Here is an 11,843-nt window from a genome sequence, read left to right on the forward strand (position 1 = left end):
AACGAGTGTATGCCTGTCTGTTGGTCCACTTAGAAGTCTTGATCCTGGTTGTGTGGTGGGCTAGTTGTGGCAAATGGTAGGGAAGCTCAGTATTTCTGTATACAGTTGTAGGGGCTTTATTGCAATGTGGTATGGCCTGATAGTATGTTCTTATTCCAGTGTGGGGTATGTGTGGGGCTTTCTAAGTTTCTAAGCAGTGTGCTAAGAAGGCAACTGTTCCTGAGGTTAGCCCAGCCCAGGGACATTGCTAGGGCGGTTCCCAGGCCTCCCTAAATTTCTGGGGAGCCCATCCCTAAATCCCACATGGGTCCACCTCCATAGATAGTGACCATGGCCTGTGATGTCACTAGCTCCTCCCTATGATGTCATTGGGTCCCAGTTCTTTTAATGACTTAGCAATGCCTCTGGCCCAGCCCCAGCCCCCCTCCCCCAAAAATGGAAAGTCTACGCCCTTGACATTCAGGTGCAATGCACAGCGGAGATCTTTTGTGGCAGTGTTTGAATCCGCCCCTTAGGACTGGCAGATGATGAGGCACCCCCTGCAGTTGACTGGCAGTGGATTAGGATTGGAACGGGCTTCTTCTCCCGCGGCATCAGTAACCTGCGGAACTCACCATCACTGGATGCAGTGGTGGCCACAAGGTTAGGTCGGGTTAGAGACATTCAGCAAGCCCAACTGCGTGCACGCTCTCTCCACATCAAAGCAAAGAATGGACACAGTTTCTGTGCACGGTTGCCATCTCTAGGTTGGGAAATACCTGGAATTCAGGAGCATCCACCACCTCCCGAGGTAGTCTGATCCACTCTCTCTCTCTGTGTGGCGCACGCTCAGCAGCTGGACTTCCTTTTCTCCAGGCCATGCCTGGAGGTTGGCAACCCCATAATTGATGGGCGCACGGGGGGCACCAGAAGGTGGTCTCGTTTAGAGTACAAAAAACCCTGGAGCCGGCCCTGTTCCTCACCCACTTACAGATGATCTCTGCATTTTTGTTGACTAGATTTCAGGTTTACATTCTTACTTAATTTATTGTGACCCTAGATCAGCCAACAATAACATAAACAACAGAGTCATTTATTACATTTTACCTTATACTTCCTGCATTTCTTGGTTCCTTGACCCTGCAGGAATTTTTTCTTTCTTTCCGCGCTTACTACTCAACATATTTGCACAATGAGATCCCCTTATTGCATCAAAAGAAGCTGGCTCCAGTGCACAAAGGTTTATGATGGCTGTAAATTATACACCTACATAAAATGTCTGCATAGTGAAGATCTAATATTTGCCTTTGATTCTGGAAGTGGGCAGAATTTTATGCTGGATTTTTTTGGTTGGTATTTAAAAGGCCACAAGACTCTCGTTTATTCATAGCGGTAGAGCGGGGCACTCGATGCGGGGTCTTCCTGCTCCACCGCTCAGGATTTTACTATTCCAACCAACGCTGACCAGCCTTACGGGGTTGTTTTAAGAGACTCGACGCGAAGGGGGAAAACGCTTCGCAAATAGTACCGCAGCCGAAGGACTGCCGCTAGTCGATGCGCGATTAGTTTTCCTTGGCCGGCAGAACAGGAAAAAAAGAGGGAGGGCGCGTGGACGTCTCCGGGTTCCCCTACCCCGTGTTGTTTTGTTTTTCAATCGATGTATCCGCACTCTTTTTCTCACACTGAAGCCGGCGGGGGGAAAAGGAGGAGTAGGCAGCAGCTGGGCGCCCTCTCCCCTCTCATTGGCTCGGACGCAGCCGGTGAGGCGTTGATTGGCCACCACCCTCCTATATATCTACCCTGGCGGCCGGTCGCTTTTCGCCTTAGCGAGGCTTCGGCCGCGAGGCGTGCTGTTGTGGGTGGCTTGCAGGCGCTCGAGCTGGGGGTGATGTTGCCGAAGCGGCAACGGCTGCTCTCGAGCCCGGCGGAGGGCGGTCTCTTCGTGGCCGGCCTTCTTTTTCTGTTGCTGTGCTCGCCTCGCGGCTCCTGTCTGCGACACCCGCGGCCGGGCGGTGGGGGAAGGGCCCCGGGGCCCCCAGTCTTGCTGGGTAAGGATGCCCGTAGAGGAAGGGGAGGGGGATGTCCAGGCCGCTTCCGTGCGTCGTGGACTGTTTCTTAAATGGAGGGAGGGGAACGTGTGGGCGCCTTCCTGTCCCAAACGGAGAATTGCAGCAGGTGGGGGGCTGTTTACTCGGAAGCAAGCGCCATTGGGTTCTGATAGGGGCGCGTAATGTAGTACTGCGTGTTTGCTGGAGCCCGGTCACGTTTCCCCATTTATTTATTTGCTTCTTTATACTTTGCTTTTTTCCTCGTAATGGGGACTCAGAGCTGCGTACAACATTGGTCTCTTCTCCTGCATTATATTTTCACAAGATACAACATTGGTCTCTTCTCCTGCATTATTTATATTTTCACAACAAGCCTGTGTGGTAGGTTAGGCTGACAGTGGGTGACTGGCTGAAAGTCACCCATTAAGTTTCCATGGTGAAAGCGGGGATTTGAACCTGGGCCTCCCAGCTCCTTGTTTGACAGTGTAATGGCTACAGCAGGTTGGCTGTCTCATGGCCATGCTTTGAGTTAGATTCTTGAGTTAGACACGAGAAGCCTCCTTATTTAGTTAGGTATCTGCCTTGCTTTTCTCCCCAGTGTGGACCAAAGGTGACTTATGCCTCTTGTTCTTCTCTTCTCCAGTTTAAATTCTCAGCTAGAACACAGTGAGGTAGGTTAGACTCACAAGTGTGTGCCGGGTTCAAGGTCACCCAGCAAGCTTCCTTGGTAGAATGGGGATTTGAACCTGAGTCGTCCAGATGCTAGTCTGGCATTCTAACTGCTGTTCTGCTGGCTCTGGTAATGTAGCATTGCATGTTTGCCTGAGTCTAGTGCATGTTCACACATCTGTCTTCTGTTGAGTTAGGTTTTTGGTCTAGCAAGGTCAGTCCTGTGTTGTCTGACAGTATCCAGAAACCCCCAGGCCTTGCTGTGGTCTTGTCTGAATTGGGAGAGACGCAGCCACTCTTCACTCCTTTAGAAACCTGTGGAGCATCCATTCACAAGTTCTCTGGTGTTGTGTCTAGCTTTGCTCATAGCCTGTTGGACCAGAAACAGTTACAGGAATGCACCATTTCAGAATGTGTGGAAATGGGGGGAGTTTATTCTTTACAAGTTCTTGTAAGACATAAATTTGTGTGTTCCACAGTCAATATAATGCAGTTATTTTCCAGAAGTTCGTTCTTGAGGGGAAACCAAAGTTATATATTTAGAGGAGTGACAAAAGGATGTTATGTGGAAACAATATATTGTGGTGGTGGTTTGTAGGCCATAACCAACTTTGAAAACTGGTTTTGTGGGATGATTAAGGGGCTGTAATGACTCTTATAGCAACCTGTTTTCCATCTTTGCATTTAGCTGTAAAGGTACTGTGGTATGGATTAGAAAACTGCAATTAGTACGTCTTTTATGTCCTACTCATGTTGTCTTGCAGATGTGGTGTTTAGACTGAATAGCTTGCCTGGCTGGGATGTATATCAAAGATGAGACTTAATGGATTAAGGATGGGTATTGTTTTCTCATCTTTCAGATACAAAAGGATCCCCAAATTGACTTCTATGAAATGCAATACAGTTATAAAGATTATGAAGGGCAGTAAAGATAGATTTTCTAACACAGTTTTTAAGCACTCATACAGGGTGGTTAAAAAGCCTTGATTTCTCCACCAACAAATACATGCTTGAGAGCAGACTGCAGGGTTCTGGTTCCTGTTAGTGATTTGGATGAGTAGTAGTCACTCCTGAGTACTAATATGCTGATGGGATTGTTGTGTAGAGTTGCAAGTGTGTAGTGTTTAGTATACTGGACAAGCAGGACTTGGAAAAGGTAGATGCAAGCCACTCTGCAGCCCTTATAATTGTTAGGGTGAATGGAAGAGAACCACATACATTGCCCTGAGAATATTTAGTTTTGTTTTGCTTTATATTTTGCCTTTCTCCCCAATGGGGATGCTAAGTGACTTACATCATTCTCCTCTCCTCCATTTTATCCTCACAACAATCCTGTGGTGTATGTTAGGCTGGCCCTGGACATGGATGGTCAGGCTAGCTAGATCTCATCAGATCTTAGATGTTAAGCAGGGTCAGCCCTGGTTAGTATTTGGATGGGAGACCATCGAAGAAGTCCAGGGTCGTAATGCAGAGGCAGGCAACAGCAAACCACCTCGGATTGTCTCTTGCCTTGAAAACCCTATGGGGTTGCCATAAATCAGCTACACTTTGATGGCACTTTCCAATATTGTGTTGGGCTGAGTGAGCATGACTGGCCTAAGGTCACCCAGCATCTTCCATGGCAGAGTGGGAAGTTTGAGCCTGGGTCTCCCAGATCCTAGTCCAGGACTCTTAACTGTACACCACACTGGTTCTCTCAGTCAGAAATATGATTGCGTGCGCACACTTGTCTGGAGAGAGTGGGTGTTTGTGCGAGGGAATTCTGAAGAAAAGATGCAGAAGAATTTCTTCTGGAAGGGTAGTAGTATAAAAGGAAAGCCGGTATTTTTGAGTGATGTGTGAGGATGTGAATCTTTGCAGACTCCTTTTCATAGTGCTCGTAGGTGTTATCTAAAAATGTAGTGGGGACAGAAGAGGCAAGTTGCCTGCCCTTTCTGTCTCTGGCTGCAAGGGATTGTAGATGAGAAATAGAATTGGTGTGGGAAAGCTCCGGGGGTTCATTAGAAGTTAGGATTGGGAAAGTGGGTTTAGAAGAAGCTCTCAAAGGTTGGCAAGACATAGGAATTATTGGGTAGCTTATGTGATGGGAATGGGGGATAGAGCAAGAGTCTTGGGGAAGTCAGCTGACTGTTAACAGTAACAGCTATTAAAGGCAGTTGTGCTGAGCAGAAGGCAGGCCAGTTCTGTGCTAAGATGTCTGTCAGTCTATGAGGAAAAGCTTTGCTCTGCCCTAGTTTGTTAGCCCCTACAAACAAATGACAGCCTCATGAAATAGAAAAAGTAAGAAGCCAGCTAGCTATGCAGTGACATTCTTGGCCTCATGGTTTACATGACCAAATAATAGGTAGTCTGTTGGCAAGGTTTTACTCATCAGTTCCTTGCTGTGCCAGCCATAGCTGATGGAACCTGAAGAGACAGAAGGATTTGTGTGGAATATCCTAGCTGATAAGAGTGGTTTTGAGTTGTGTTGGTCAGGCGAGTCCTGGGCTTTCTTACCTTGGCCTATAAAGATCTTAGACGGATCATATTGAGGATCATGCCTAGTAATGCTTGTGGAAAGACCTGGATGCTGCATGTCTTGGCTAGTAGATTGGTGGTGGTAATAATCTCTAGATCTGATGCTGCTGCTTGCAGGCTTGGTTTCGTCCTGGTACACAAATGTCACAGTTAGCATGATATTGGCAGTGAGGACTTGTGATTGATTAATGTTTTGTTGCTAACTTGGAGCATTCTTGGCACCATATTTGGAAAGTCAAATGATGCTTTACACATTACCCAAATCGGTTGCAAGTCCTTCACTGCTGGGTGTTTCCCATTATTTGTGCATTCAGCCTTGTAAATAGCCATTTTGTTGTGGCAAACGGAAATCACCTTGGGGTGTGAGCAAGCAAGCAAGAAGCTGTGCAAAGGGGTGTGTGTGGGCAGGCTAGTTGTTTCTGTGGATTTCTTGGGGGTGGACTAAAAAAGACCAGAGACCAATGGCAGGTTCACTGATGTTTTTAAAACTTTGAAGCTGCTGAGTGGAGCTAATACTTTAATTGGGGAGATGGTTCTGAAGAAAGGGGATTCAAATCTGTTTCCTCTGTGTGGTTTCCTGGATCTGAATTGCCCCCCATGCTGCTGTTAGTCCTGGCCCAAGGTGTGTGTTGTATAGGTCAGCGTTTCCCAACCTGTGGGTCACGAGGCCTGTGGAAGTGGGTCCCAGGCTTTTGCAGTTTTATTGATTTGTGCATGCTCTGCTTTTAAAAATGGGCAGCTGTACTAACTAAATTTGAATTTGTGGGGCGCTATACCCAAAAGGTTGGGAATCACTGATATGGGCACATCAACAGTACCGGTATCCCCCCACCCCAACCAGGCTAGTAGTTTGAGAAGGAGATTTAAATTAGGGAGGTGGTGAAAGGTGGCTGGGGATGAAGCAACATCTCACTCAATGCCATTTCCCCTATTCAGTTTAGAAATGTCACCTGGCTGCTTTTAAATGTTTTTTGGGGAAAAAACCTGTAGAAGAGCTAGTTGTGATTCAGCTGTTTTGCCCAGTTTGGCCCTTATTTCCAAGGCCATGAATGTGACCAAAAGTAACAGGTATGTGATGGCTTCATAGTGGAGATCTAAATAGGATTTATTTATGGGAAAGATTGAAGGTCAAAGAAGACGGGGACGGCAAAGGATGAGATGGTTAGACAGTGTCATAGAGGCAACGAACATGAAGTTGAGCAAACTTCAGAGGACGGCGGAAGACCAGAAAGCCTGGCGTGATCTGGTCCATGGGGTCGCGAAGAGTCGGACTCGACTGTGCGACTGAACAACAAAAAAATAGTAAAAGGACGTCAGAAGTCAATGATAACCCCATTTTAGGACTTAAAATTTTTTTACAGAGCATTTACAGAGCAATATTATGTATGTCCTGTATTAATGTATGCCACAGTGGCTTAGAGTTTAAGATGCTGAGCTGCAGACCGGAAGGTCTATAGTTCGGCAGTTTTGAGACCCTAGTGCTGTGTGACAGAATGAGCTCCCGTCTCTGGCCCAAGCTCCTGCCAGCCTGGCATTATGAAAGCAAGAAATTGTGAGTAGATAAATAGGTACTGCTTTGGTGGGAAGGTAACAGCGTTTCGTGCGCCTTGGTGTTTAGTCATGCTGGCCACATGGCCACATGGCTCTTTGGTTGGAAACCTTTACCTTTACCTTTTATTATGTATGCTAGATAGTTCAGCCTGTTTTATTTGATACCATACCATATTTCTGTCCTTTGTTTTGGGAAAAGTAAAAGTTATGAAGGCATGCATTCAAAGAGCAGAAGCTGGAAAAACCTTTTATACTTCCTGAGCTCTAAAAAAGATGTAGGCATATGTAATGTCTTCATCAGAAGTGTTTCAAGTGATCAGAAATCCAGATTATTGCTTTATATGTGGAGAAATACACACATGTATAAACACATACTTTGCTTAATTCAGTATTTGGATTTTTTTACTAGCAAACTTTGAATCTTTCCATGCAAAAATCTGTACCCCTGCATATTAGATAAGTAGAGATTTTTGAATCCATTAAGTTTTCAAAGTGTTTAAAATTATTTTGAATTTAGGGTAACAGATTCTAGTGTATGCCTTGAAGGCTGTTCAGAAGAATGATGGAAAAGTGTTTGTGTGTTTTTGTTTTGTACTGGTATACATGACACTTCACAAAGTTGTAGCATTAATTGTCCAAGTGTACACTACCCAATTGACAAAACAGAATAAAAACAGTAGTTCTGTGACATTTTGGGGGAAAGATTGTTAACTAACCTTGTCAGCAAATCAGGCTTTGGGTCGTAAGGGCAACATACCGAGGTGGCTGATGAATTTTAATAAGATAATAATATACTTGCTGACTTTATGGAGCTGCAGACAATTTGCCTATCAACTTCTTTTTGAAGATGAGCAAGGCTAAACTCTCCCTTCTTGTTTGTTTTCCAGAGTCCAGACTTTGACATCTAATCTAGCTCTTCAGAGATCAGGTAATCAGTAGAGTGTCTGCTGATTCAGGGTCAGACTTCATTCTTGTTAATGAAGTTAGGTTGCACTCATATACTAAGCAGATGCTCCTTGTGGGGCTATAATGGTGTTGTGAAACTGTGAACTAGCTTGTGGCAGTTGTATCTATTAAAATGTATTGTTTATATGAAGATTTAAAAGAAACAAAATCATTTGAAGGTCCCTTGACCATGAGGGTAGCAGCTTTCTTGTGCAGTAGCTTCCTCCTGTTGCTGTTGCAAATGGACAGAAACCACTTGTTAATGCCTTAAGAGGCATAAAGCTCTCAGGAGCAGGTGTAGGGCAGGATGATCTGATGAAATTGGGCTAGCCTGGGCCATCCAGGTCAGTGCAGAACAAGAATTAGTAAATGATGTTTTCAAAAGTTACTCTGAAGCTTAAGTCTTTGAATTTCAAAAGACTGGGATAGACAAAAAGTAACCGGTCCTCAACCTGATGTCAAGTACCTAGCTTGTGACCACTGTGATTAGTTATTGGCCTTCACCAAGTCCTTGAATAGCTGGAATCACATTTCTGACTTAACAGCAATAAGAAGTTGTCCATGATGTGCTCAGTCCATTCTGTCTGTTTCTTTGAAGCAGCTTCAGTGACTCTCAAACTGGCCATTGGGGCTGGTGCTATGTGGGGAAAGGATCATGCCTCTCCTAGACGCTGATTATGATGATTGCCTGCCTCTTTATTGCCTGCCTCCGGGCTGCAGGCGTGGCCATAACACATTTATTAATCTCATTGGTTTTTTTTAGTATGCATGTGTGTAACTGGGCAGAAGCTGTCTTGCTACCACTAATGCTTTTCTCAGCTGTAGAACCTTTTCTCTGCCTCATACGAGTCAGTGGATCACATCTGCATTTGGTGTGGTGATGCTGGTGAGAAACCATAACCTACCTAACTTCACCCTGTGCAAAGTACATGGATGGGTCAGACTGTACTTCAGCCATGGTGAAAACTTTACTGTGATTTTTTCCCTCTGTCCTTGCTGTTGTGCTTTTGTTGGGTGGTCAGACATCTCTTTGGAGTTGTGCAGTAGTTTCCTACAACAGTGGCTTTTTAAGGCTTTCCTAGCCTCAACTACTTGCCCCTCAAGGAAGGTCTGCATATTTCTGAAGACGCAAGAACGTATTTAGGATTCACACTAAGTTTATGAGGCATATTGGCTAATCCTGTTGAAATTTACCTGTTGGCCCAAAGAAAGACTGTAATCTAGAATGCACCCAGCACTCTCCCCAGGACTTATGAGACATTGGTTTTCTACCAGCCATGTTGGGCTGCAGTGGAAGAGCAAGACTGAAGTCCAGTGGCACCTTAAAGGTCAGCAAGACTTTCAGGACATAAGCTTTGGAGACTGGGAATCTTGTTGGTCATTAGATGTTGCTGGACTCAAGGATAGCTCACTATAGGTGCAAATACATGACATACTCTACCCCTTATAGTTTGTTTGTTCCACTATCTCATTTCTTCCTGCGTTAGATATAGTGTTCATTCTGGTGTTGTAGGCACAAAGTGTCTCATGCCTACTCTTAAATGAACTGATTGCTCCTTTGATTGGGTCAGCAACTTTCCTTTCTAACATCTTCCCCATCCCTTCTTTTGAGTATTGAACCCAGCCTGATGGGTGTAAATTTCTGTGCATCTGAGGAAGTGAGCTCTGACTCTCAAAAGCTTTTGCCAAAATAAATGTCTAGTTTTCAAGTCGCTACTGGACTTGTGTAATTTTTCCAACACACCTACATGGCTGTGCATTGTCACAGAGGGTCAGTTGGGTAGGCTGCCTTTCTAACAGGTCTGTCTTCAATTACTCATCTTTCTTGAGAAGCCTCAGCAGTCTCTAAGCAAGCCAGAGTTCCTTAGAAAACAGTGTGAAAGTTGATCTCTATTAAAGAGTATCATGAATGAATCATGAACCAAAGGAATGATGTTCCTATTTTGTGCTTCAGTTTCCTTTTATGTCTTTAGTACTGTGGATTCCAGGAAGTCCCAGGTGCACTTCTGAAATATTCTTTTTTGAAAGAGCTTGTGCCCTTTTTGGTGGTGATGGAAAGTGCCGTCAAGTCACAGCTGATTTATGGCAACCCAGTAGGGTTTTCAAGGCAAGAGACACTCAGAGGTGGTTTGCCATTGCCTGACCCTACATCACAAACCTGGTATTTCTTGGAGGTCTCCCATCCAAATACTAGCCAGGGCCAAACCTGCTTAGTTTCCGAGATCTGATGAAATCAGGCTGTCCTGGGCTGTCCATGGTTAAATACTGGATTCTTGCATCAAGGTCCGTTTACAACATTGCCAGTTCTAATTGAGCCTTGTAAAGGAGCTTCAAACTGTTTGCATAAGCTAAACTGGTGTTATGAGCTCACTTGATGAAAATCATAGACTGCGACTTGCAGGCATAGCAAAACTAGTTTCTTCTGTAGAAGTCTTTAATCTGGTCTCATTGTACATAACTTAATGAAATGAAACTGACAGATATGGGTAGGTAGGATCTAAACTATGTGGTATGCTGCCTTGTTGCCTTAAGCTGCATGTGGAACATGCATGTTGAGAACACATTGCTTTTAATTTTTGTCCAGTAATAAGAGGATGGCATGCACAAACACACACACATATAAGGTCTTTTCAGTTGAAAGAGCAGAAAAGCTTTGACAAGTCAGCACTTCATATTTCTGAGAGCTCTTGTATACTTTTTATGCAGAACCTTTAGGAGAATCTTGCATACCAGACTTCTGTGCTAAAGTCTGTGGAGCTGGCAAAATTAAAACTTTTATGGAAGAGTGTCTATAGAATATTTGAGGTTGATCTGTGGAGATTATCTGACCTGTAGCTGTTAGTGAAGGAGAAAGTTACTGTAACTTGAAAAATTTTGTTAAAATAATTGCTGTTTTCAGCTTAGAGTTTATGTTCATACTCATCATATACACCTTGCTGTTGGGTAACCAAATAGACTGACATCAAGGATAATATACTAGTGCAAACCTCTTAAATATGTACTTACTAAAGGCAACCTACATGTCAGTGTCTTTTAAAAAGACTAGTGTATATCTGCTATTTTCCTTCCATTTTTTCCTTCCTAACTGGGCTTTAATTAAATTAGGGTTGCTAGCCTTGAATTGGGAAATACCTGGAGGTTTTGGTTGTGGATTCTAGGGAGAGCGGAGTATGGGAAGGGGAGGGACTTAAGTGGGGTATAATACCACAGAGTTCACCTTTGACATGGCCATTTTCTTTGGGGTCAGAGTTGGTTCACTGGATTATGTTCTGATTATTGAATGTTTGTTACTAATGGCTACAGTAAAAAGCTTGAGTTGGCTTTTGGTACCATGATTGGATTTGGAAATGCCTATAAAGCACAAGTGGGGTGGTCCAACCTCCTCTGACATTTTGTAAAGATACTGTTTTCCTGACACTCAGTTTTATTCAGTTAGCTCCCCTTCACTGACAGCTTTCAAGAAGAGGCTGGACGAATCTTTGTCAATGATACTTTAGGCTGGTCCTGCATTGGGTAGGGGGTTGGACTAGATGGTCTGTATGGCCCTTTTCAACTCTATGATTCGGTTACTAGCTTCTCCCTTAGGAAGAGAAAGTTAATACTTCTCAGCAATTTGAAATGCATGGATTATAAAATTTCTGCTGATGGAACTTTAATATCCAGCCTTGATAGTGTGCTTGTATGTTAGTATATGGGTGAGTCTTTGTATACCCCAGGAAACAAAAACAAAATCTATATACTAATAGCGAAAGGTGCCCCCTGCGTGCGGATATCTAAATCCGCACATCGGGGGCACCTGGGGGGCAGGCAGATTTTCCTGCACACTTGGGGCAGTCCCCAGGTGTGCACAAAAATCTGAGAAAAATATAGGGGGATATTTAAATCCCCCCAAAAGAGGGGATTCATTCTGCAAACTGCCTCACCACTGCCGCCACAGGGGATGGGAGGGCGGGAGAAGGCTTGGCCGGCCGGGGGGGTAGAGACTGGCGAGGCCCGGTGGCTGCAAGCCATGCGGGCCTTGCTTCAAAGCCGGGGGGCGGGAAGAGAGACCAGTGAGGCCTGGTGGCTGCAAGCCGCAAGCCTCACTTTGGAGGCAAAGGGGGGGAGAGACTGGCGAGGGCCGGTGGCTGGCAG

The 11,843-nt window shown here is 44.8% G+C and overlaps 1 protein-coding gene across 1 annotated transcript in view; it reads left to right on the forward strand.

Moving 5' to 3' along the window:
* Window positions 1-1,812: 1,812 nt before the first annotated feature.
* Window positions 1,813-11,843, forward strand: part of PLA2G15 (phospholipase A2 group XV) — a 27,111-nt gene continuing 17,080 nt past the window's right edge. The window contains exon 1 of the mRNA XM_015414695.1: window positions 1,813-2,027. Within this exon, the coding sequence (XP_015270181.1) occupies window positions 1,868-2,027 (160 nt within the window). The 5' untranslated portion in view covers window positions 1,813-1,867. The remainder of the gene's footprint in view (window positions 2,028-11,843) is intronic.

This window comes from Gekko japonicus, unplaced genomic scaffold (genome assembly GCF_001447785.1).
Source record: "Gekko japonicus isolate JY-2015 unplaced genomic scaffold, Gekko_japonicus_V1.1 scaffold1170, whole genome shotgun sequence".
In the NCBI taxonomy this organism is placed as follows: domain Eukaryota; kingdom Metazoa; phylum Chordata; class Lepidosauria; order Squamata; family Gekkonidae; genus Gekko; species Gekko japonicus.